The sequence below is a fragment of the Balaenoptera acutorostrata genome, chromosome 2, assembly GCF_949987535.1.
Source record: "Balaenoptera acutorostrata chromosome 2, mBalAcu1.1, whole genome shotgun sequence".
Classification (NCBI taxonomy): Eukaryota; Metazoa; Chordata; class Mammalia; order Artiodactyla; family Balaenopteridae; genus Balaenoptera; species Balaenoptera acutorostrata.
The window spans coordinates 172152697-172180663 of NC_080065.1; the positions used below are offsets into that span (position 1 = coordinate 172152697).

Consider the following 27967-nt stretch of genomic DNA (forward strand, 5'->3'; position numbering starts at 1 on the left):
GGCTCTGGCAGTGGCCGCATCAGCTCCTGCTGCCCTTAAAGGCTCCAGGTGGTTATGCCACATTCTGTGTCGCTGTGACCGGCACTTGCCGCGGCGGTCATGGGGTGGACAACCGGAAACTCCAGAAACCGAAAAATGGTGAGTGTGCGGGGTCTGGTGTTGGGAGAGGGGGGCGGTGGGACTGATGGAACCGGGCCTCCCCCGCGGCCAACTCCAGAGTCTGCGGACCCGAGTCAGCCGGTGGCGCGCCACACAGCCTAGGGGCTGGGTCGACAGCCGGGACCCCCGGGTGTCCTGTCCTGTCCCTGCGAACCCGAGTCTCCCCACACGGCGCGGTGGCCATAGGGAGGGACTCGGGGCAATCGTGACTCGGTCTCTGAGGTACACGTGTGGGAGCCGCTGTGGTCTGGGGGTGTCCGGTTCCCCCTTTCTCTCCAGGGGAATCATTTTACTCTCACTGTTTTAAATGTTTGAGGAGCAGGATCTCAAGTCCACAACCCTGTCCCCCCAGCCTAGCTCTTCCTAGGGCTGGCAATAAATCCCTAAATTTACAGATGTTTCCCCGCATTCCCAAATCCCGTCATCCTCTCTGCAGTTCATAGTATCACTATTAACTGTTTTTCTCCGTGGTAAGTTTCAAACGGATGCAGTATTTTAATTGTTTAATCATTTATCAACAGAGCCATGGATGGCTCTTTTAAAGATTTATTGTTATGGCTATTTTACTTGAGAGGAAAGCAGAGAACCACCACCTGGAATATGTTATATGGAATGCTTGTGCCTCTCCTCTCAAAATCTTTCTTAGTCACGGACATCCTGTGGGAAGACCTTTGGGTGGAGGATCCTCTTGAGAAACTTTCCTGGGTGATCTTTTTTCAGCACTGCCTCCATTCCTGAGTTTCTCTCTTTGAAAAGATTTATTCACTTATTTGAGACTCAGTTTTTCAATAAGTGTAAATTTTATTTAAATTTACAATATTTAAATATACAATTTTTAAATTTATTTAAATTTACAGTAAGTGTAAATTTTATTTAAATTTAGACCTGGGGAGACAGTATAAAGTTTTTCCAAAGAGGCAAGAAAGGTGAATTTCAGAAAAATATTTCATTATTACATTCTGTGTATTAAAATTTTTGTTTCCTTTTTTTTTTTTTCCCCACCCTGAGCGGATGTAGTAATATTCTGAGGTCTTTTGGGTGATTTCCAATGGCATATCAGGACTTAGACTTGCAAAATCTAGAAGTGTTCCAATACGATTGTTTACAAATCAGTTTCTTTTTTTGGAATTAATTCATTGACATCTTCATTTTCCGATAGGACTAGATGTTTTAAGATTTTCCTGTTGAACAAGTAAAATTGCCTTACAGTCTTCTCTCTTCCTTTACACATAAACACTGGGTTGAGTGATTTTTCTGGATTATTGAAACACTGGGTTTATGTCATTTAAATTATCATTGGTGATCCAAAGTATTGTGACTGGAGCAGAGGCCTGAGGCCAATGACTCCAAACTAAAGTTTCCATCTGGAGCCGGCAGTGGGGGGTTTTCTTTGGCCTAGATGTTTTATGTTTGAGTTCTGCATCCATGATATAGGTGCACTCGGAGTGTATTTTGTGTATTAAAAAAGTCTGTGGTCAGGAGTTCTGTCTCCTGGACAAAAAGTTTATGAATTTGGGAGTTTAAGTCGGATCTTAAACTGAATCTGCCTGAGAGTTTCCTCACTTGTGAGAATGTGAGGAGAGTTCTCTCCAGTGACTGCTCAGGTGTCCCTACCCTCCTTCACCAGGGACTGACCCACCTTAGGGGTTATATCTCAACCTGGGTATCTAGACCCCAAGCTTGGGAATGTGTTTAACTTTCTGAATGAGGGTTTTCATTCTTAACTGTGGGCAAGCAGGCTTCTTATCTGAGCTGATTTGAATATTTGTGTTTCTTTTCTTTAGATGCCTTTATCTATTGGATATTTCAGTCCTTTAACTCTAGTTTCCCTTAGCAGTTTACAATTTTATTTCCTTGGTGAGTGTATACGATTTTTGATTTCTTAGGCTTTGAAAAATATAAGTTGATTGAAAAATATGTGTGTAAGGCAAGAAAATCCTGGAACCAAACAGAATTTCTGCTCCTTTTAGGCAACAGAATCTTAAGCTGTGAGATGGGTATGTTTAGGTTCTCAGGCACACTTTTCATTTTTAGATCAGTTTTTGTATGTGCTTGTCCCTAGAGAACTTTGATATTTAAAAGGCTGTACAATTCTTAAGGCAAGTGAATTTCTAGTTGTATTGATGAGTGAAAAAAACTATTGAATTTCTGTTTTAATTGATATGAGAAAAACTATTCAAATTTAGGAAAATCTTTGAAAATCCTAGTAGGTTTCTTCATGGATTAAATGCAAACCCCTAATGCATTATAATATGCTACTCATTCCTGACCATATCCTGAGTGTGAAATATAGTGGAGGGACAAACTATGATGTCGTTTGTCCTTTTAGTTAGACATTTGAAGTTTTTCACTTTCTACAGTTTGCAGTTTTATACCCAATAGTGTTTAAATAATTAAATTTAGAATGATTTCCTATGTAGAAAAATTAAAATAAATTTAAAGTAGCAAAAGTTAATTACAAACAGACTACTAGGTAGGAAAGTATGGTGTATATAAATTTCTCTCAATTTTAAATAATGCTTGTAAAGGATTTAAAAAATTGTAAGGTATGAAACAGTGAGATTTCTGTTTTTTTAGAACATTTTAGGCTTACAGAAAAATTGATCAGAAAGTACAGAGTGTTTCCACTTGACCCCTCTGCATCCACACAGTTTGTACTATTTTTTTACATCTCATATTATTATGGTATATTTGTTACAATTGATGGATCAATATCAATGCTATAAAGTCCACTGTTTATATTAGCCTTGACTCTTTGTGTTATACAATGTAGGGATTTTGGCAAATGTATAATGACATGTGTCCATCATTTCTGTATCATATAGAATAGTTTAACTTTGCTAAGGATACCCTGTGCTTCACCTGTCCATTCATCCCTCCCTCAAACCCCCAAATCCTTCCCAAGCAAAGATCTTTTTACTGGCTCATAGTTTTGTCTCTTCCAGAATGTCCTGTACTTGGAATCATACAGTATGTAGCCTTGTCAGAGTGTCTTCTTTCACTTAGCGATATGCTTCTAAGTTTCCTGTTTCGTTCAGGCAAATTATGCTCAGAGACTGAAACTGTCTTTGCCAGTAATTTATTTAACACAGGTTCACTGCGGGAATTATAATTTATATTTCACAAGCCAATAGCAAATAAGATAATGTCTCTTAATAAGCCCGTAAAGACATAACATACCTCAAACCAATGATAGTTTAATTACACTGTTGTTCCAGCCAAAGGGAAGATGAAAGAAAGAAAGTCCAAATTTAGTTGAGTTGCACCTTTATATGAATTGGTTCTTGATAGCGTCAGTCCTTCCAACTAAAAGCTGGGTATCAGATGCCCGCTTAGATCCCTCCCTGCTGGGCAAAGGCACTAGTGTTGGCAGGCAAGGTAGGCTGCTTGGTCCAGGGGCCATTTCATGGCTTGCACCACTGCCTATGAGGAGTAGGCTCGCCAAGGCAGAAACAAATATCTCTTCTCTTCCTGAGACTGCTGCTTGGTTTAACGCCACTGCTATCCAAGAGTAACCTGGCCACAGCAGGAGCAAGTGTCTCATAATCTTCTGAGAGTTTTTTAGATTAGCAAAGAGTAGCCTTACCCAGACTGAACACTCAAATTAAGTCGTCACAAATTCTTGGTGTTTAAAGTTTAAATGTCCGTCATATAATTGTCACTCCTCCACATGTTCATAATGATAAGCACAATTTTGATGGCGTCATCCTGACATGGCCTCCCAAAGTAAACAAATTCACTCTTGGACCAAAATATCTTTACTTGACCCATAAACAAGTAGATCAAAACAACTTCACTTAAGCCATAAATGCATAAATCTGAAATTATAACAAACCAGTACACATCAGTTTCCTCCTTGTCTGTTCATGGCTTGATAGCTCATTTCTTTTTATCTCTGAACAATATTTCATCATATGGATATATCACTGGTTGTTTATTCATTCTACTATTGAAGGATATCTTGCTTAACTCTAAGTCTTGACAATTATGCATAAAACACCTATAAACACTGATTTGCATATTTCTGTGTGAAGACAAGTTTTCAACTCATTTGGGTAAATATAAGTATACAAGGAGTATAATCTAGGAGCTAGATCCTATGATAAGGGTATGTTTAGTTTTGTGAAAAAACCGCCTGTCTTCCAAAGTAGGCATACCATTTTCCATTCCCATCAGCAATGAGTAAGGATTACTGTAGCTTTACATCTTCATCAATATTTGGTATTGAGTGTTTTGTATTTTACCTGTTGTAATAAGCGTTTAGTGGTATCTGTTTGTTTTATTTGCAATTTTCTAATGACATTTGATGTTGAGCTTCTTTTCATATGCTTATTTAACATCTGTATATCTTTATTTTATTTTATTTTATTTATTTATTTGTTTATTTATTTTTGGCTGTGTTGGGTCTTTGTTACTGTACGAGGGTTTTCTCTAGTTGTGGCGAGCGGGGGCCACTCTTCATCGCGGTGCGCGGGCCTCTCACTGTCGCGGCCTCTCGTTGCGGAGCACAGGCTCCAGACGCGCAGGCTCAGTAGTTGTGGCTCACGGGCCTAGTTGCTCCGCGGCATGTGGGATCTTCCCAGACCAGGGCTCGAACCCGTGTCCCCTGCATTGGCAGGCAGATTCTCAACCACTGTGCCACCAGGGAAGCCCTGTATATCTTCTTTATTGATGTGTGTGCAAATTTTTTGCCCATTTTTTTCCTCATGTTTGGGACTTTATTTTTTTTCCCCAGGGATTCTTGCTTTATTTTCAATTTTGCCCCTTTTTTTTTTTTTTGGCTGTGCCACACAGCATGTGGGACCTTAGTTCCCCAAACAGGGATCAAACCCGTGCCCCCTGCATTGGAAGCATGGAGTCTTAACCACTGGACCACCAGGGAAGTGTCCCGAATTTTGCCCATTTTTAAACTGGATTGTTTGTCATCTTACTGTTGCATTTTAAGAGTTCTTTAGATATGTTGGATACCAGTCCTTTGTCAGATAAGTGTTCTGCAAAGATTTTTTTCCCAATCTGTGACTGTCTTTATATTCTCTTACCACTGTCTTTTGTAGCACAGGGGATTTTAATGAAGTGAAGCTTATTGTTTTCTTTCTTGGATCTTGCTTTTGGTGTTGTATCTTAAAATTCATCAGCTAACACAAGATCACCTTGATTTTCTTCTATGTTATCTTCTAGAAGTTTTTTACTTTTGCATTTTACATTTAGAGCTATGGTCTATTTTAAGTTTTGTGTAAGGTCTGTGTCTAGGTGTACTTATTTGTTTTTGCATGTGGATATCCACTATTTCCAGCACTGTTTGTTGAAAAGACTTTCTTTTTCCCATTGAATTGCCTTTTAGTCCTTTATTGAAGATCAGTTGGCTATATTTCTCTGGGTCTATAAGAAAGCAGTTGACTTCTGTATTCTCAGTCTTGCTATACTCTCATTAATTCCTGGAGTGATCTCTAGTGTTATGGTTTCTTTCAGATATTTTACATAGAAAATCATGTCATACACAACAAAGACAGTTTTATTTCTTTCTTCCCAATCTGTATACATTTTATTTCCTTTTCTTGCCTTATTGCATTAGCTAGGTCTTCCAGTACAGTGTTGAATAGGAGTGGTGAGAGGAGACTTCCTTACCTAGTTTCTTATCTTTCAGAAAAAAAGCATCTAGTTTCTCACTATTGTGATGTTGCCTGCAAGTTTTGTGAAGATGTTCTATCTCAAGAGCCTGAACTCCCCTCTATTCCTAGTGTGTTATCATAAGTGGATGTTAGATTCTGTCAAATGCTTTTCCATTTTACTTACACTCCTTTCATTCCTGATATTACTAACTTCTGTCTACCCTCTTTTCTCAGTTAGCTTGACTAGACCTTTATCAATTTTACTGATTATTTCAAAGCACACCAGCTTTTGGTTTTGTTGATAGTCTGTATTCCTGCAATTTTTATGTCTTCCCTAATTATTTCTTTTTTTGGTCATTTTACTTATTTTTATTGAGATATAATTGATATATTACTTTCAAGTGTACAACATAACGATTTAATATTTGTATACATTGTGAAGTATTACCACAATAAGTCTAGTTAACTAGACTAACATCATCACACATAGTTACAGTTTTTTTTTCTTGTGATGAAAATTTTTGAAATTTCCTCTCAGCAACTTTCCAATATGCAATAAAGTATTATTAATTATAGTCACAATGCTGCACATTATATCCCCTGACTTATTTTATAACTGAAAGTTTGTAACTTTTGATCTGCCTTCACCTATTTCACCCACCCCTCAACACCCCCCTCCCCCACACACACACCTTCACGTCCCACCTCTGGCAGCCACCAATCTATTCTCCATATCTGTGAACTTGGGTTTTTTGGTTTTTTTGTTTGTTTGTTTTGCTGCGTGGCTTGCAGGATCTTAGTTCCCTGAACAGGGATTGAACCCAGGCCCACGGCCGTGAAAGCACCACATCCCAATCACTGGACTGCCAGGGAATTCTCAGGGTTTTCTTTCTTTGTTTCAGATTCCATATATAGGTGAGATCATATGGTATTTTTCTTTCTGACTATTTCACTTAGCATAATACCCTTAAGGTCCATCCATGTCACAAATGGCAAGATTTCCTTTTTTATGACTGACTAATATTCCATTATATATATGTGTGTGTGTGTGTGTGTGTGTGTGTGTGTACACATTTTTAAAATCCATTCATCCATCATTGGGCACTTAGGTTGTTTCCATGTCTTGGCTATTGTAAATAGTGTTGCAGAGAACATGGGGGTGCAAATATTGGGTTGACCAAAAAGTTTGTTTGGATTTTTTAATTTTTTGAGGAACCTCCACACTGGTTTCCATAGTGGCTTCATCAATTTACATTCCCACCAACAGTGCACAAGAGTTGCCTTCTCTGCACTTCCTCACCAACACTTGTTAGTTTTTGTCTTTTTGATAATAGTCATTCTAACAGGTGTGAGGTGATATCTCATTGTGGTAGTAATGTTGAGCACATTTCATGTACCTACTGGCCATCTGTATGACTTTGGATGAGTATCAGTTCAGATCTTCTGTTCATTTTTTTAAATCAGATTGTTTTTGTGCTGTTGAGTTGTATGAGTTCTTTATATATTTTGGATAGTAATTCCTTATCAGATATGATTGCAAGTATTTTCTCCCACTCAGTAGTTTGCCTTTTCATTTTGCTGATGGTTTCCATTGCTGTGCAGAAGCTTTTTAGTTTGATGTAGTCCCACTTGTTCACTTTTGCTTTTCTTGCTTTTGTTTTTGGTGTCAAAACCAAAAAAATCATCTCCAAGACTGATGTCAAAGAGGTTACTGCCTGTGTTTTCTTCTAGGATTCTTATGGTATCAAGGCTTATGTCAAGTCTTATGCCATTTTAAAAAATTTTTTTATTGGAGTATAGTTGATTTACAATGTTGTGTTAGTTTCAGGTGTACAGCAAAGTAGATCAGTTATACACATATCCACTCTTTTTTAGATTCTTTTCCCATATACGTCATTTCAGAGTATTGAGTAGAGTTCCCTGTGCTATACATACAGTAGGTCCTTACTATCTTTTTTTTGGAATATATTTATTTATTTATTTTTGGCTGTGTTGGGTCTTCGTTGCTGCATGCGGGCTTTCTCTAGTTGCAACGAGCGGGGGCTACTCTTCGTTGTGGTGCACTGGCTTCTCTTATTGTGGAGCATGGGCTCTAGGTGTGCAGGCTTCAGTAGTTGTGGCACGTGGGCTCAGTAGTTGTGGCTCACGGGCTCTACAGCGCAGGCTCAGTAGTTGTGGTGCACGGGCTTAGTTGCTCTGTGGCATGTGCAATCTTCCCGGACCAGGGATGGAACCTGTGTCCCCTGTATTGGCAGGCAGATTCTTAACCACTGCACCACCAGGGAAGTCCTCTATTTTTTATATATTAGTGTGTGTATGTCTATCCCAATCTTCCAATTTAGTTAATCCATTTTGAGTTGATTTTTGTGTATGGTGTAAGATAGTGGTCCAGTTTCATTCTTTTGCATGTAACTATCCAGTTTTCCCAAACCGTTTATTGAAGAAACTGTCCTTTCCCCATTGTATATTCTGGGTTCCTTTGCCAAAAATTAATTGACTATATAAGCATGGGGTTTTTCCTTAGACTTTTTATTCTGTTCCACTAATCTATATATGTCTGTTTTATGCCAATACCATACTGTTTTGATTACTTTAGCTTCGTAATATAGTTTGAAATCAGGAAGCATTATGTTACCAGATTTGTTCTTTCTCAAGATTACGTTGGCTATTCAGGGTCTTTGTGGTTCCATACAAGTTTTAGTATTGTTTGTTCTATTTTGTGGAAAATGCCATTGAAATTTTGATAGGGATTGCATTGAATTGTTCATTGCCTTGGGTAGTATGGACATTTTTGCAATCCATGAGGGCAAAATATCTTTCCATTTATTTGTATCTTCAATTTCTTTCATCAACACCTTATAAATTTCAGTATACAAGTTTTTCACGTCCTTGGTTAAATTTATTCTCAGGTATTTTATTCTTTTTAATGCAGTTGTAAATAGGATTGTTTTCTCTTTTTTTTTGTCATTGAAGTAGAGAATTTTTTGTTTTTTTTTTTACAAAAGATAAAATTTAAGTTTAGACTGATGTTTCCACAGGACTACAGGATTTTAGTCTGTCTAGTAAATGTGTATCTCTTTTCTCTCAGACTGAAATTCCTGGTTTTCAAGAGTTTGATCTAATTAGAATATGATCTGATTTGCTAATTACTAGTTTGCTTTTTTTTAAATTGAAGTATACTTGATTTACAATGTTGTTAGTTTCAGGTATACAGCAAAAGTGATTCAGTTATATATAATCCTTTTTCAGATTATTTTCCATCATAGGTTATTACAAGATATTGAATATAGCTCCTTGTGCTAAATAATAGGTCCTTATTTATATCTATTTTATATATAGTAGTGTGTAATTGTTAATACCAAACTCCTAGTTAGTATAGTTTTCTTAATTTCTCTTTTTGATAATTCATTGTTAGTGTATAGAGATAGATCTTTGTATATTGTTATTGTATCCTGCAGCTTAACTGAATTTGCTTATTGGTTCCAACAGATATGATGGAGTCTTTAGGGCTTTGTATATATAATGTCATGTCATCTGCAAATAGTGATGGTTTTACTTCTTTCTTTCCAATTTGGATGCCTTTTGTTTCTTTTTCTTGCCGAATTGTTGTAGCTTATCATCCAGTACTATGTAGTGGGCATCTTTGTCTTGTTCCTGATCTTAGAAGAAAAGCTTTCAGCTTTTCTGTATATTAATTTAGTATCCTGCAACTGTACCAAATTCATTAATGAATTCATTAATGAGCCCTAATGAATAAATTCATTAATGAGCCCTAGTAGTTTTTTGGTGATGTCACTAGGATTTTCTATGCATAGAAATTTTACTTTTTCCTTTCCAGTTTGGATTCTCTCTCTCTCTCTCTCTGATTGCTGTGGCTAGGACTTCCAATACTATGTTGAATAAAAGTGGCAAGAGTGGGCATCCTTGCCTTGTTCCTGATCTTAGAGGGAATACTTTCAGCTTTTCACTGATGAGTATGATGTTAACTGTGGGCTTGTAATATATGGTCTTTATTATGTTGAGGTACATTCCCTCTATACCCACTTTATTGAGAATTTTTATCATAAATGGATGTTGGATTTTGTCAGATGCTTTTCCTGCATCATTCGAGATGACCATGTGATTATTTTCCTTCATTTTGTTAATGTGGTGTATCACATTGATTGATATGCAGCTGTTGAACCATCCTTGCATCCTTGGAATAAATCCCACATGAACATGGTGTGTGATCCCTTTAATTTTTTGTTGAACTTTGTATAATAATAGTTTCTTCAGGATTTTTATATCTACATTCTTCCTGGCCTGTAATTTTCTTGTGGAGTCCTTGTCTGGTTTTGGTATGAGCAGAATGTTGGCCTTGTAAAATGAGTTTCAAGGTGTTCTGTCCTATTTTTTGGAAGAGTTTGCAAAGGATTAATATTAGTTTTCTCTAAATGTTTGTTAGAATTCACCAGTGAAGCCAGCTGGCCCTAGACTTTTCTTTGATGGGAGGTTTTAGATTACTGATTGAATCACCTTACTAGTAATTGGTCTGTTCAGATTTTCTATTTTTTCATGATTCAGTCTTGGGAGGTTGTATGTTTCTAGGAATTTCTTATAGGTTGTCCAATTTTGGGGGCGTGTAATTGTTCATAGAAGTCTCTTCTGATCCTTTGTATTTCTGTGGTACCTGTTGTAACATTTCTCATTCCTGATTTTTTAATTTAATTAATTAATTAATTTTTAAATTTATGGCTATGTTGGGTCTTATTTTCTATGCGAGGGCTTTCTCTAGTTGCGGCAAGTGGGGGCCACTCTTCGTCGCGGTGCGCGGGCCTCTCACTATCGCGGCCTCTCTTGTTGCGGAGCAGAGGCTCCAGACGTGCAGGCTCAGCAATTGTGGCTCACGGGCCTAGTTGCTCCGCGGCATGTGGGATCTTCCCAGACCAGGGCTCGAACCCGTGTCCCCTGCATTGGCAGGCAGATTTTCAACCACTGCACCACCAGGGAAGCCCTTCATTCCTGATTTTATTTATTTGGATCTTCTCTTTTTTGTCTTCGTGAGTCTAGCTAAAGGTTTTCCAGTTTATCTTTTATTTTTTTAACATCTTTATTGAAGTATAATTGCTTTACAATGTTATGTTAGTTTCTTCTGTATAACAAAGTGAATCAGCTATATGTATACATATATTCCTGTATCCCCTCCCTCTTGCATCTCCCTCCCACCCTCCCTATCCCACCCCTCTAGGTGGACACAAAGCATGGAGCTGATCTCCCTGTGCTATGTGGTTGCTTCCCACTAGCTATCTGTTTTACATTTCGTAGTGTATATATGTCATTGCCACTCTCTCACTTCATCCCAGCTTACCCTTCCCCCTCCCCGTGTCCTCAAGTCCATTCTCTACGTCTGCTTTTTTATTCCTGTCCTGCCCCTAGGTTCATCAGAACCTTTTTTTTTTTTTAGATTCCATACATGTGTGTTAGCATACGGTATTTGTTTTTCTCTTTCTGACTTACTTCACTCTGTATGACAAACTCTAGGTTCATACACCTTGTGACAAATAACTCAATTTCATTTCTTTTTATGGCTGAGTAATATTCCATTGTATATATGTGCCACATCTTTTTTTTCCATTCATCTGTCGATGGACATTTAGGTTGCTTCCATGTCCTGGCTATTGTAAATAGTGCTGCAGTAAACATTGTGGTACATGACTCTTTTTGAATTACGGTTTTCTCAGGGTATATGCCCAGTAGTGGGATTGCTGGGTCGTATGGTAGCTCTATTTTTAGTTTTTTAAGGATCTTCCATACTGTTCTCCATAGTGGCTGTATCAATTTACACTCCCACCAGCAGTGCAAGAGGGTTCCCTTTTCTCCACACCCTCCTCAGCATTTATTATTTGTAGATTTTTTGATGATGGCTATTCTGAACGGTGTGAGGTGATACCTCATTGTAGTTTTGATGTGCATTTGTCTAACGATTAGTGATGTTGAGCATCCTTTCATGTGTTTGTTGGCAATCTGTATATCTTCTTTGGAGAAATGTCTATTTAGGTCTTCTGCCCATTTTTGGATTGGGTTGTTTGTTTTTTTGATATTGAGCTGCATGAGCTGCTTGTATATTTTGGAAGTAAATCCTTTTCCGTTACTTTGTTTGAAAATATTTTCTCCCATTCTGAGGGTTGTCTTTTCGTCTTGTTTATGGTTTCCTTTGCTGTGCAAAGGTTTTTAAGTTTCATTAGGTCCCATTTGTTTAATTTTGTTTTTATTTCCATTTCTAGGAGGTGGGTCAAAAAGGATCTTGCTGTGATTTACGTCAGAGTGTTCTGCCTATGTTTTCCTCTAAGAGTTTTTTTTTTTCTTTTTTTTTTCTTTTTTTTCCTCTAAGAGTTTTATAGTGTTTGGCATTACATTTAGGTCTTTAATCCATTTTGAGTTTATTTTTGTGTATCATGTTAGGGAGTGTTCTAATTTCATACTTTTACAGGTAGCTGTCCAGTTTTCCTAGCTCCACTTATTGAAGAGGGCTGTCTTTTCTCCATGGTATATTCTTGCCTCCTTTATCAAAGACAGGGTGACCATAGGTGCGTGGGTTTATCTTTGGACTTTCTATCCTGTTCCATTGATCTATATTTCTGTTTTTGTGCCAGTACCATATTGTCTTGATTACTGTAGCTTTGTAGTATAGTCTGAAGTCAGGGAGCCTGATTCCTTAGCTCCGTTTTTCTTTCTCATGATTGCTTTGCCTCTTCAGGATCTTTTGTGTTTCCATAGTAATTGTAAAATTTTTTGTTCTAGTTCTGTGAAAAATGCCACTGGTAGTTTGATAGGGATTGCATTGAATCTGTAGGTTTCTTTGGGTAGTATAGTCATTTTCAAAATGTTGATTCTTCAAATCCAAGAACATGGTATATATATATCTCCATCTGTTTGTATCATCTTTAATTTATTTCCTCAGTGTCTTACACTTTTCTGCATACAGGTCTTTTCTCTCCTTAGATAGGTTTATTCCTAGGTATTTTACTCTTTTTGTTGCAGTGGTAAATGGGAGTGTTTCCTTAATTTCTCTTTCACATTTTTCATCGTTAGTATATAGGAATGCCAGAGATTTCTGTGTATTGATTTTGCATCCTGCTACTTTACCAAATTCACTGATTAGCTCTAGTAGTTTTCTGGAAGCATCTTTAGGATTCTCTATGTATAGTATCATGTCATCTGCAAGCAGGGAGGGACAGTTTTACTTCTTTTCCGATTTGGATTCTTTTTATTTCTTCTTCTTCTCTTATTGCTGTGGCTAAAACTTCCAAATCTATGTTGAATAATAGTGGTGAGAGTGGGCAACCTTGTCTTGTTCCTGATCTTAGAGGAAATGGATTCAGTTTTTCACCGTTGAGAACGATGTTCACTGTGGGTTTGTCATATATGGCCTTTATTATGTTGCGGTAAGTTCCCTCAATGCCTACTTTCTGGAGAGATTTTATCATAAATGAATTTTGTTGAAAGCTTTTTCTGCATCTGTTGAGATTATCATATGGTTTTTATCCTTCAGTTTGTTAATATGGTGTATCACATTGATTGATTTGCGTATACTCAAGAATCCTTGCATTCCTGGGATAAACCCCACTTGATCATGGTGTATGATCCTTTTAAAGTGCTTTTGGATTCTGTTTGCTGGTATTTTGTTGAGGATTTTTGCTTCTATGGTCATCAGTGATATTGGCCTGTAGTTTTCTTTTTTTGTGACATCTTTGTCTGGTTTTGGTATCGGGGTCCTCCCCTCTGCTATGTTTTGGAAGAGTTGGAGAAGGATAGGTGTTAGCTCTTCTCTAAATATTGGATAGAATTCCTCTGTGAAGCCATCTGGTCCTGGGCTTTTGTTTCTTGGAAGATTTTTAGTCACAATTTCAATTTCAGTGCTTGTGAGTGGCCTGTTTATATTTTCTCTTTCTTCCTGGTTCAGTCTTGGAAGGTTGTGCTTTTCTAAGAATTTGTCCATTTCTTCCAGGTTGTCCATTTTATTCACATATAGTTGCTTGCAGTAGTCTCTCATGATCCTTTGTATTTCTGCAGTGTCAGTTGTTACTTTTCCTTTTTCATTTCTAATTCTGTTAATTTGAGTTTTCTCCCTTTTTTTCTTGATGAGTCTGGCTAATGGTTTATCAATTTTGTTTATTTCCTCAAAGAACCAGCTTTTAGTTTTATTGATCTTTGCTATCGTTTCCTTCATTTCTTTTTCATTTATTTCTGATCTGATCTCTATGATTTCTTTCCTTCTGCTAACTTTGGGTTTTTTTTTTTCTTCTTTCTCTAATTGCTTTAGGTGTAAGATTAGGTTGTTTTATTTGAGGTAGGATTGTATTGCTTGTTTCTTGTTTCTTGAGGTAGGATTGTATTGCTATAAACTTCCCTCTTAGAATTGCTTTTTCTGCATCCCATAGGTTTTGGGTCATCATGTTTTCATTGTCATTTGTTTCTAGGTATTTTTTGATTTCCTCTTTGACTTCTTCAGAGATCTCTTGGTTATCAAGTAGTGTATTGTTTAGCCTCCATGTGTTTGTATTTTTTACAGATTTTTTCCTGTAATTGATATCTAGTCTCATAGCATTGTGGTCAGAAAAGACACTTGATACGATTTCAGTTTCCTATATTTACCAAGGCTTGATTTGTGATCCAAGATATGATCTATCCTGGAGAATGTTCCTTGAGCACTTGAGAAGAAAGTGTATTCTGTTGTTTTTGGATGGAATGTCCTATAAATATCAATTAAGTCCATCTTGTTTAATGTATCATTTGAAGCTTGTGTTTCCTTATGTATTTTCATTTTGGATGATCTGTCCATTGGTGAAAGTGGGGCGTTAAAGTCCCCTACTATGATTGTGTTACTGTCAATTTCCCCTTTTATGGTTGTTAGCATTTGCCGTATGTATGTATTGAGGTGCTCCTATGTTGGGTGTGTAAATATTTACAATTGTTATATCTTCTTGGATTGATCCCTTGATCATTATGTAGTGTCCTTCTTTTTCTCTTGTAATAGTCTTTATTTTAAAGTCTTTTTTGTCTGATATGAGAATTGCTACTCCAGCTTTCTTTTGATTTTCCTTTGCATGGAATATCTTTTTCCATCCCCTCACTTTCTGTCTGTATGTGTCCCTAGGTCTGAATTGGGTCTCTTGTAGACAGCATATAAACGGGTCTTGTTTTCGTATCCATTCAGCCAGTCTGTGTCTTTTGGTTGGAACATTCAATCCATTTACATTTAAGGTAATTATCAATATGTATGTTCCTATTACCATTTTCTTAACTGTTTCGGGTTTGTTTTTTAGGTCTTTTCCTTCTCTTGTGTTTCCTGCCTAGAAAAGTTCCTTTAACATTTGTTGTAAACCTGGTTTGGTGGTGCTGAATTCTCTTAGCTTTTGGTTATCTGTAAAGGTTTTAATTTCTCTGTCTAATCTGAATGAGATCCTTGCTGGGTAGAGTAATCTTGGTTGTAGGTTTTTCCCTTTCATCACTTTAAATATGTCCTGCCACTCCTTTCTGGCTTGCAGAGTTTCTGCTGAAAGATAAGCTGTTAAGCTTATGGGGATTCCCTTGTATGTTATTTGTTGTTTTTCCGTTGCTGCTTTTAATATTTTTTCTTTGTATTTAATTTTTGATCGTTTGATTAATACGTGTCTTGGCATGTTTCTCCTTGGATTTATCCTGTATGGGACTCTCTCTGCTTCCTGGACTTGATTGACTATTTTGTTTCCCATGTTAGGGAAGTTTTCAACTATAATCTCTTCAAATATTTTCTCAAACCCTTTTTCTCTTCTCCTGGGACCCCTATAATTCGAATGTTGGTACATTTAATGTTGTCCCAGAGGTCTCTGAGACTGTCCTCAATTCTTTTCATTCTTTCTTCTTTATTCTGCTCTGCAGCAGTTATTTCCACTATTTTATCTTCCAGGTCACTTATCCTTTCTTCTGCCTCATTTATTCTGCTATTGATTATTTCTAGAGAATTTTAAATTTCATTTATTGTGTTGTTCATCGTTGTTTGTTTGCTCTTTAGTCCTTCTAGGTCCTTGTTAAACATTTCTTGTATTTTCTTCATTCTGTTTCCAAGGTTTTTGGATCATCTTTTCTATCATTACTTTGAATTCTTTTTCAGGTAGGCTGCCTGTTTCCTCTTCATTTGTTTGGTCTGGTGTGTTTTTACCTTGCTCCTTCATATGCTGCATATTTCTCTGTCTTCTCATTTTGTTTAACTTACTGTGTTTAGTGTCTCTTTTTTGCAGGCTACAGGTTCGAGTTCCCATTGTTTTTAGTGTCTGCCCCCAGTGGTTAAGGTTGGTTCAGGGGCTTGTGTAGGCTTCCTGGTAAAGAAGACTGGTGCCTGTGTTCTGGTGGGTGGGGCTGTATCTTGTCTTTCTGGTGGGCAGGGCCGTGTCCAGTGGTGTGTTTTGGGGTGTCTGTGAACTTAGTATGATTTTAGGCAGTCTCTCTGCTAATGGGTTGTGTTGTGTTCCTGTCTTGCTACTTGTTTGGCATGGGGTGTCCAGCACTGGAGCTTGCTGGCCGTTGAGTGGAGCTGTGTCTTAGGGTTGAGACAGAGATCTCTGGGAGAGCTCTTGCCGATTGATATTACATGGGGCCGGGAGGTCTCTGGTGGTCCAGTGTACTGAACTCGGCTCTCCCACCTCAGAGGCTCAGGCCTGGCACCAGGCTGGAGCACCAAGACGCTGTCAGCCACCTGGCCAGGTATGTGGGGAATTTCTTGCCCTCTGGGAAGTCTGAGGTCTTCTGCCAGGGTTTAGTAGGTGTTCTATAGGAGCTGTTCCACATGTAGATGTATTTTTGGTGTATTTGTGCGGAGGAAGGTGATCTCCACATCTTAATCCTCCACCATCTCTACTGGATATCTGTCTTATATTTTAAAAGGTCTTAGTTTCATTGATTTTTTTTTTTACTCTCTTTTTAGTCTTTTTCATTTATTTCCACTGTGATCTTTGTTATTTCCTTCATTTTATTAACTTTGGCATTTGTTTTTTCTTCTTTTTCTAATTCCTTGAGGTGTAAAGTTAGGTTTTTTGAGATCTTTTTTGTTTCTTGATTTATCAGTGTCACTATGAACTTCCCTCGTGGAAATGCTTTTGCTGCATCCTGTAAGTTTCAGTATGTTGCACAATAGTCCCCCTTTATCTGCAGTTTTGCTTTTTACAGTTTCAGTTACCTGCAGTCAACTGTGCTCTGAAAATATTAAATGGAAAATTACAGAAATAAACATTTTTAAAATACTTTAAACATTTTTTTAAATAAAGTTTTGAATTGTGCATTGTCCTGAGGAGTGTGATAAAACTTTGTGCCATCCTGCTTCATCTTGCCTGGGATATGAATCATCCCTTTGTTCGTTGTATCCACACTGTGTGTGCATGTGTATGTATAGGAAAAAACATTATATTTGTGGGGTTAAGTACTATTCATGGTTTCAGGCATCCACTCAGTGTCTTGGAATGTATCCCTCACAGATAATGGGGTTCTACTATATTTCCAGTTCATTTGTCTCACAGTACTTTTTAAAATTTCTCTTTTGATTTCTTTAACGTATTGGTTGTTCAGTATCATGTTTAATCTCCACACGTGAATTTTCCAGTTTTCTTCTCATAATTGATTTCTAGTTGTATTGCATTGTGTTCGGGAAATATGCTTAATATGACTTTAATCTTAAATTTATTAAGACTTGTTTTGTGGCCTAACATATGCTCTCTCCTGGAGAATGTTCCATGTGCCCTTGAGAAGACTGTGTATTTTGTTGCTTTTGGCCGGAATGACTGGCCTAATATGTCACTGAAGGCCAATGTTTCTTTATTGATTTTCTGTCTGAATGATGTATCCACTGATGAAATTGGGGTATTAAAGTCCCTTTCTGTTATTGTATGGCTTTCTACTTCTCCCTTTAGATCTGTTAAATTTTGTTTTTTATATTCAGATGTTTCTATTTTGAGTGCATAAATGTCTACAAATGTTATATCCTTTTTGGATTTACTCCTTTATCATTATGTAATGACCTTTTTTGTCCCTTATAACAGTCTTTGTCTTAAGTCTATTTTGACTGTTACAAGTATAGCTACCCCAGCTTTCTTCTGGGTTCCATTTGCAAGGAATATATTTTTTCCATTCTTTCAGTCTTTGTGTGCACTTTTATCTCAGGTGAGGTTTTTGTAGCCAGTATATAGGTGAGTCTTTTTTTCTTTAATCCTTTCAGCCACTCTTGTGTTTTGATGGGAGAATTTATTATTTCTTTTACATTTAAAGTAATTATTGATAGGTATGTCCTTATTGCTATTTTGTTCACTGTCTTCTGGCTGTTTTGTAATTCCTATTTTCCTGTCTTCACTTGTTTAGATTCCTGCTTTTTTGGTATGCTTAGATTTCTTTACCTTTATGTTTTGTGTATCTACCACAGGCATACCTCAGAGATATTGCAGGTTCAGTCCACTGCAATAAAGCAGTTATCACAATGAAGCAATTATCACATGAATTTTGGTTTCCTAGTGTATATAAATCTATGTTTACCCTATATTAAGGTCTATTAAGTGTATAATAGCATTATGTATAAAAAGTGTACATACCTTACTTTTAAAATACTTTAGAGCTAAAAAATACCAACCATCATCTGAGCCTTCAGTGAGTCATTGTAGTAATATCAAAGATCATTGATCACAGATCACCATAGCAAATAGTATAATAATTTAATAATTTGAAAGGAGAAAGGGGAATCAAGATGACAGGGTAGGGGGATGTGGAACTCACCTACCCCTACAAACACATCAAAAATACTTCTACAGTTCTCACAGAAAATTAACTGGAACCTGGCAGAAGAACTTTTTTTTTTTTTTGGCCCACGCCACACAGCTTGCAGGATCTTAGTTCCCCAACCAGGAATCGAACCCACACCCCCTACAGTGGAAGTGCAGAGTCTTAACCACTGGACCACCAGGGAGGTCCCCAGAACTTCTGTACAACCAAAGCTGCAAGAAAGATCTCCATGTAACTGGGTAGGACAGAAAAAAAGACATCAGGTTGGGATCTGTGCTCCTGGGAGGGATCTGAAAGGAAGAGAAGGTCCACACGGGCAGCCCCTCACCTTGGGGAGCAAGCAGGTGGAGCCACAATCTGTGCGTCCCAGTCCTGGCATCCTGCGGAGAGGAGACTAGCCCCCTTGGCTGTTCGGAGAACTACTGGGACAGTCAGAAGGGCTGGAGAATCCAAGACACTACTCGCAAGGAGTGTGCACATGCTGACTTGTCAACAATCAGGGCAGAGAGAGCCTGGCACTGGCAGCTGCTGCCTCGCCACTCCCCAGTCTGAATTGGGCGAATACCCCGGCCCTGCACACTCCACGCCACAGCCTGGTGGGAGATCTGGGCCAACTGGGCCCTGGGAAAAGACTCGGTCTGGACACAAAGACCAAGGGTCTTGAGTGTGATCTTGGTGGGGCAGCTGGAAGCAACCATTGTCCTTGTGCACACAGGGCGGCACCCCAGGAATCCCGGGCAGACAGGCCCTGGGAGAGGACTCAGTCTAGCTGTGCAGAGACAGCCCGGAGAGCCCGGGGTGTGATCCAGTAGGGCAGCAGCAGACATTGTCATGCGTACAGGAACATGCAGCAGCTCATCTCTCGTTGCCCATAACTGGCGATTCCCTATGCATAGGACAAATGAGAACACCCACATCAAAGTGGGTGGAAGCTGAGGCACAGTCTTACCATAACCACCCCCACTCCGCATGGCACTCCACCTTTAGGAAGGGACTCAAAACTCCAGGCTTCTCCTTTAGGAGCAAAGGGTTTAGATACCACACTTGGCACCCCAGCTTTTACGAGTCACACATGAAGACAAGCCCCCCAAACATCTAGCCTTTCAGGGGTCAGGGGCACAACTGCACAGCATGTGGGATCTTAGTTCCCTGATCAGGGATGGAACCCGTGCCACGCCCCCTGCAGTGGAAGGGCAGAATCCACTGGACCACCAGGGAAGTCCAAAAACATCTAGCTTTGAAAACCAGTGGGGCTTGTGTCCATGAGACCAACAAGGCTATAGTGAACTGAGAACAGTTCTTAAAGGGTCTTTTCTAATGTTTCACCTGTTTATATCTTTTTCAGACATAGCTTATGTTATTGCAATTCACTTTATTGCACTTTACAGATAATGCATTTTTTGCAAGTTGAAGGTTGGTTGTAACCCTGTGTGAAGCAAATCTATTGGCACCTTTTTTTCAATAGCATTTGCTCACTTTGTGTGTCTGTCACATTTTGGTAATTCTCACAATATTTCAAATTTTTGTTACATTTGTTATGGTGGTCTGTGATCAGTAATTTTGATGTTACTGCCACCACTTGCTGAAGGCTCTGATGATGGTTAGCATTTTTTAGCAATAAAGTATTTTTTTAACATCTTTATTGGAGTATAATTGCTTCACAATGGCGTGTTAGTTTCTGCTTTATAACAAAGTGAATCAGTTATACATACACATATGTTCCCATATCTCCTCCCTCCTGCATCTCCCTCCCTCCCACCCTCCCTATCCCAGCAATAAAGTTTTTTTTTTTTTTTTTAGAAATTCACGTTCTTTTATTTATTTATTTTATGACTGTGTTGAGTCTTCGTTTCTGTGCGAGGGCTTTCTCCAGTTGCGGCGAGTGGGGACCACTCCTAATCGCGGTGCGCGGGCCTCTCACCGTCGCAGCCTCTCCTGTTGCGGAGCACAGGCTCCAGACGCGCAGGCTCAGCAATTGTGGCCCACGGGCCCAGCCGCTCCGTGGCATGTGGGATCTTCCCAGACCGGGGCCCGAACCCGTGTCCCCCGCACCGGCAGGCAGACTCCCAACCACTGCGCCACCAGGGAAGCCCAATAAAGTATTTTTAAATTAAGGTATGTACATTGTATTTTTATACATAACACTAGTACACACTTAACAGAGTACAGAATAGTATAAATATAACTTTTACATGCACTGGCAAACCAAAAAATTCATATGATTTGCTTTATTGTGGTAGTCTGGAACTGAACCCTCATTGTCTCCAAGGTATGCCTGTACCTTCTAATGAATTTCTTTTACTGTTTCTTGTAAAACCAGGTGTATTGATGTCAGAGTCCCTCAACTTTTCTCAGAAAGTATTTTTCTGTCACTTTTTTTTCCTGAGATGCAGCAGTCCTAGAGATTTTTTTTTTATTACAAAGGCTTATCGGCTTTTTACATTTTTTATTGAAGTTTAGTTGATTTATAGTGTGTGTTCATTTCAGGTATACAGCAAAGTTATTCAGTTATTATATATATATTCAGTTACTTTATTTATATATATATAATTATTTTCCAGATTCTTTTCCCATATAGGTTATTATAAAATATTCTCCCTCACTTTTTTTTTAAGTATTTATTTATTTACTTATGGCTATGTTGGGTCTTCGTTTCTGTGCGAGGGCTTTCTCTAGTTGTGGCAAGCGGGGGCCACTCTTCATCGCGGTGCGCGGGCCTCTCACTATCACGGCCTCTCTTGTTGCGGAGCACAGGCTCCAGACGTGCAGGCTCAGTAATTGTGGCTCATGGGCCCAGCTGCTCTGCGGCACGTGGGATCTTCCCAGACCAGGGCTCGAACTCGTGTCCCCTGCATTGGCAGGCAGATTCTCACCCACTGCGCCACCAGGGAAGTCCCTCCCTCACTTTTGAAGAATAATTTTGCTTGACACAGAGTTGTAGGATGGTGTTTTTTACCTTGTGCACTTTAAATATTTCATTCCATTCTCTTCTTGCTTGCATAGTTGGGGTTTTTTTGTTGTTGTTTTGTTTGTTTTTGGTATGTGAATGTTTACAGCAGCTTTATTCATAATCACCAAAACCTGGAAACAACTCAAATGTCATCTGGTGAATGAATAAATTATAGTGCATCTGTACAGTGCAATCCTACTCAGCAATAAAAAGTAATGAACTATTAATATATGCAACAACATGGATAAATCTTATATATATATTTATTGCTAAGTGAAAGAACCCAGATTCCAAAGGATAAATACAGTGTGATTCCAGTTATATGATATTTCTTGCTTGCATAGTTTTTGAAAAGAGGTCTGATTTAATTCTTATCCTTAAGTAAAACTAAGGTTTGTTTTTTCTCTCTGGCTTCTTTGAGAATGTTCCCTTTGTCTTTGATTTTTCTCCAGTTGAAAATGATGTGCTTGGCAGTGCAGTTTTTGGCGTTCTTTTTTTGTTTTTCATGTTTTGTGTTTTTCTTAGCTTCCTGGATCTGCAGTTTGCTGTCTATCACTAATGTTAGGAAAATCGCAGTGATGATTGCTTCACTTATTTTTTTGTTCTTTTCTGCTTTTCTATCAGGTATTCTCATTGCGTGTATTTTACACCTGCTGTCATTGTTCCAAAGTTCTTAGATGTTGTATTCTTTTTTGTCTTTGCATTAGGCCCTGGTGGAATAGTCTCTTTTGAGGATAGGCCTTGTTAAGAAGAGCTGTTTCAAAATAGCTTCTTTCTGTCTTTCCAGTTTTGGAAACAGTGGTTTGCTCTGTGTCTTCAGTTCTTTGTTTTTTTTTCTTGTGAGGTTAGGAATGATGGTTTCTAAGTTCATTATACAATGAACAAGAAAAGAGAAGTCTCTGTCTCCAGTTTTTTATGTTTGACTGCTGACAGCTTTGAAGCCTCATCCCTCCTTCCTCCTCTTGTGACCCACATGTATCCATGATGATAGGAAAGCCTTAGTTATCCTTCCTTTGGCAGTGACAAGAGATTCAATTCATGCCTGCTCCTGCCCTTGTATGTGAACTCTCTCTTCAGTCCACCCACAACATCAACTAAAAAATAAGTCCATGTACTTTTCCTTACACTCTCAAGCCATTTCATGCCTTCTTGAGAGGCCTGCCTTACTCCCCAGAGACCTCAATTATGGAAGTAATAAACCCTTTTGTACACTATTGGCAGTGTGTGGTGTCATCAACTTACGTATTCCTATACTCGGGGCTGGGCTGTTATGCTTCTGTGCACCATATGGGAGCTCAGAAATGAGAGATGTTGGGAGGATTGCCTCTGGAGTGGCTGGCCAGGAAACTTCCACCTGAAATTAGAGAATGGAGGTTTTACATTCTTTGGAGGAAAGTGCTGTGAATCCTTTATGTGTTATAATAATCATGGGCAGATTCACCATCAGACCTTTGTGGAGTGTAGTGAATTCCTGTGCAATATGCAGCTCTTAACCTGTTCCTCAAGGTTATTTAGCAAGGGCTTTGACCAAAAAGAAATCTTTTAGCACTTTATCATTTCATTATGTGTGCCTGTGTGTGCTAAAAACTGGTGAGAAGCAGCCCTGAGGCTCATTGTGTATAGGGTTTTGTGGAGGTCTAAGTAATTGTGTCTTTTTAGCATGTCATATCATGTGAAGTTGTCTGAGCCTTAAGTTCTGAATATTCCTAGCTCCATGAATGGGACAGAGAGAGAATGGAGAAAATGAGTCTGCAATAAATTTTACACAAGCTAAAAGTACCACTTCTTTACAAGAATATTTTAATCTAGCCAGTTGCACCTGGCTATTTCTAATCACCTGGAGTAATTCTCAGGCCAGTATGGCAAACTGATCCTTGTCACAAGTTGGATTTCCACAGGCCTCCTGGACTCTCATGTTTGGTGATGGGAATAGAAGAAAAAGCTTCCAGTTCTTCACTGTGTTTTATTCCTTAAAAACTCCTGCAGATTTGACCTCATACATCAATGGAGTGTACTGAGTTAAATGGTGTGTAATAACAAAGGAGATGAGTTTTTTTCACAAGAGATTGATTTGTTTAAAATGATATTTGATTCATTTGTGTAGCATTTCTCTCATTTCTCCAAGGTGCTCTAGACCCTGACATCAGAGAGCAATAACATTTAAAGTGATCACAGTGAAAATGAATAAATAATTTGCATGTGTTCATTATGCTGTTAAATTCATGAAGAAGTAAGTAAGGACATAGAGTCAGTTTCTGATGACCAAGACATAAAATAAATGTTTGAAGGTGACAGAATCATATGTAATCTTCCTGTAAATTGAGTATAAATCCCCAGTTCTGTCAGACTCGCACATCTTACTGGAAACATATTTGGGATGTTTTAGGACCCAGTGACCTTCGAGGATGTGGCTGTGAACTTCACCCAGGAGGAGTGGGCTTTACTGAATCCTTCGCAGAAGAAACTTTACAGAGATGTGATGCAGGAAACCTTGAGGAACCTGGCCTCAGTAGGTAAGCATGACAACATTCCTTCACTTCTTCAGTTAGGGAACAAGTATTTCTTGCCCATCAACACTGTTCCAAGATGTGGAATATGGAAAAGGAATACAGTAGTCCCCCCTTATCTGCAGGGGATACATTCCAAGACCACCAGTGGATGCCTGAAACTGCAGATAGTACTGAATCCTATGCATACATACCTATGATAATAAGTTTAATTTAGAAATTTGGTGCACAGTAAGAGATTGATAACAATAACTAAGAATAGAACACGTATAATAGACATGAACTTAACATGCCTAAGTGTTAAGTGTCCATAACTTTTGCAGTTTGAGATCAGACAGCAAAACTAAGATCAATTTCTTTTTCCGTCTTCACAATTTCACAATAGAAGATTCATTTTTCCTATAGATCTTAGCAACATCAGTGTATGATTTTTTTCTTCCCTTAAATTAAGAACTTTCATCTTTTCACTTGAAGCACTTTATAACTTTTCTTTGGCATATCCTAATTACCAACATCACTATTCTTGCACTTTGGGGCCATCATTAATTAAAATAAGGATTAGTTGAACACAAGCACTGCAATACCACCACAGTGATCTGAAAACTGAGATGGCTGCTAAGTGACTGATGGGCAGGTAGCATATGCAGCATGGATACACTGAACAAAGGGATGATTCACATCCTGGACAGGACAGAGCGGGACGTTGCAAGATTTCATCATACTACTTGGAAGGGTGCACAGTTTAAATTAATATTTTCAGACTGCAATTGACCGTAGGTAACTGACACCACAGAAAGCAAAACTGTGGGTAAGGGGGGAACTGCTGTACATTGGTAAATGAACTAAGCATGGTCACAGCTCATCGTGGACCTAGAATCTAATATTTTTCTATAATTTCCAATAATTTGCATTATTTTTCTGGGTCTGCATTTTAGGAAAAAAATGGGACAATCATAACATTGAAGATTGGTACAAAACCCAAGGGAGAAAACTAAGGTGAGTCACACACACAATAGATAGCAGTGTGCCACATGAGAATCCTGGTATGTCATAAACTTTTTAAAATAAGCAAAAAAACAACCCCAGCTTCAAAGTTATCCTTAAATTTTTTTCACCAAAAACATTTACTTAAACATGACATAGATGTCCAGTGTTTTTGGAAACAATATTAAGAAACCCAATATATTAATATTATTGTTTCCATAATAGCTATGTCAAGTCCTCTTACAGAGCTTTCAGTATAAATCACCCTCAAAAAATTCAGAAGAGCAAAAAACCTTCCCTTTTGCTATAAAATATAAAAATGTAATTCTAATACCCTACTAATAAATGTGAAATTGTTAAAGAAATCATTAATAATTTATCATTTTTTACAGAAGTCATATGGTAGAAAAACTCTGTGAGAGCAAAGAAAGTAATCAAGATGGAGAAACTGTCAGCCAGATTCCAAATCTTAATCTGAACCAGAAAACTCTTCCTGGAGTAAAACCATGTGAATGTAATGTGTGTGGGAAAGTCTTCATGCGTCATTCATTCCTTAATAGGCACATCAGATCTCACAGTGGACACAAACCATATGAGTATCATGAATATGAGGAGAAGCCATATAAATGTAAGGAATGTGGGAAAGCCTTCAGTTACTGCAAATCTGTTCACAGACATGAAAGGACTCACACTGGAGAGAAACCCTATGAATGTAAGGAATGTGGGAAAGCCTTCACATGGCTCACAACCTTTCGAAGACACATGATAACACGCACTGGAGAAGGACCCTATAAATGTAAGGAATGTGGGAAAGCCTTTAGTTGTTGCACTTCATTTCGAGCACATGAAAGAACTCACACTGGAGAGAAACCCTTCGTATGTAAACAGTGTGGTAAATCCCTCAGGTCTCCTCTAGGTTTGCGAATACATGAAAGAAGTCACACTGGAGAAAAACCCTATGAATGTAAGCAGTGTGGTAAAGCTCTCAGTTGTCCCAGTTCCTTTCGAAGACATGAAAGGATTCACACTGCAGAGAAACAATATGAATGTAAACAATGTGAGAAAACCTTCAGTTCTCCTCTAGGTTTGCGAATACATGAAAGAATTCACACTGGAGAGAAATCCTATGAATGTAAGGAATGTGGTAAAGCCTTCATTTCTCTTTCAAGCGTTCGTACACACATGATAACACACACTGGAGATGGACCTTATAAATGTAAAGAATGTGGGAAAGCCTTCATTTGTCCCAGTTTGTTTCGATCACATGAAAGGACTCACACTGGAGAGAAGCCATATGAATGTAAACAGTGTGGTAAAACTTTCAGTTGGCCCAGTTCCTTTCGAATACATGAAAGAATTCACACTGGAGAGAAACCCTATGAATGTACAGAATGTGGGAAAACCTTCATTTATCGCACAACCTTTCAAGGACATGTGAGAAAGCACACTGGAGAGAAACCCTATAAATGTAAAGAATGTGGGAAAGCCTTCATTTTTCCCTCAAGTGTTCGAACACACATGATAATGCACACTGGAGATGGACCTTATAAGTGTAAGGAATGTGGGAAAGCGTTCAATTTTCCCAGTTCATTTCGAATACATCAAAGAACTCACACAGGAGAGAAACCCTACGAATGTAAACAATGTGGCAGAGCCTTCAGTTGTTACACATCCTTTCGAACACATGAAAAAGCTCACACTGGAGAGAAACCTTATGAATGTACAGAATGTGGGAAAGCCTTCATTTATCGCACTACCTTTCGAGGGCACGTGAGAATACACACTGGTGAGAAACCCTACAAATGTAGAGAATGTGGGAAAGCCTTCAGTCGACGCAGTTCCTTTCGAAGGCATGAAAGATCTCATACTTAATAGAAACCTCTTGAATGTAAGCAATGTGGGGAAAACATCAGTCGGCCTTCATTCTTACATGTGAAAACTCCCACTGGAAAGAAACCCTATATGTGTAAGAAATCTGAGAAAGCCTGATACAAATTAATCCATGTATAATGTTCCAGAAAAAAATAACATGAAAATAATTCTTAGAGTTATATTGTGTTTATCAGTGCCTCATTCTTAAAGGGGATCTCTCGACTGGATATTTACTATTTACGTTCAGAAATGAACACTGAAGTGAGAGAATTCTGTAAGTACTCTGTAAGCAGTACTACATAATGATTAACAGGTATTGTTTTGCCCTTAAATCAGTTAACATTTTTTTCTTTTCATTTTGAAGCCTGTTTGATCCATGGTTGAATTGACATGTATTTCTAATATGCAGGTTGGTTTAATTTTTATGTTTTGATTGTTTTGTGTGGGGATATTGATAAATGACATTTTGGTATTTGTTGGGATTTTCGTACTGGCCTCCTGTAGTGCCAGGTATTGGATATTCCTTACCCATATATAGTCCATCCTCCTTATGAGAAAATCTACTCTTGTTTTGGCCAGAAGAGCCTTATTTCATTTTCCTTGCTAGTAAAAGATGGCATAAATTTGTAAATATCATAGTGTATATAGTCTCATGTGAATTATTTCTATGTTTTGCCCTTTGCTCTTTGTCATTCCTTCTGGCTAGGATTTGAATAATAAAGAGTTTGCATTAACACATCATTGACCAGGGGATTTTTGCAGAAACTAACACCTGTGGCCGGTGATTTGTTATGTAAATGAATATTGAAACACCCACGTTTGAGTAAATATCAACAACTTTTTTTGCACTTAATGTATTTATTTGAAACTTCGTACCTGTCTTACTTAAAGCATTCTAATATTTCTTTAGAGTGTGATAGGCAGTATAGCAAGCACCTCTGTGCAGGGGAACAAAACATCTATTACAAACATAGTGTGTTTCACTGCGCTTTCCCCTGGAAGAGCAGACTTTCTGGCGGCATTTTTTTTTTTTGGTCCTATGGGTATTATTTTCTCTAAAATATGTTCTTTTATTTTACCTGATAGTCAACAAGGTGGATCTTTGT

The 27967-nt window shown here is 38.3% G+C and overlaps 1 protein-coding gene across 1 annotated transcript; it reads left to right on the top strand.

Annotated features, from left to right (window-relative positions):
- On the top strand, window positions 1-27963 carry ZNF14 (zinc finger protein 14). The gene is made up of 4 exons (XM_057540789.1): window positions 1-138; window positions 23885-24011; window positions 24941-25001; window positions 25382-27963. The coding sequence occupies exons 1-4, from the start codon at window positions 100-102 to the stop codon at window positions 26859-26861; spliced, it is 1707 nt and encodes a 568-aa protein (XP_057396772.1). The 5' UTR covers window positions 1-99; the 3' UTR covers window positions 26862-27963.
- The last annotated feature ends 4 nt before the right edge of the window (window positions 27964-27967 follow it).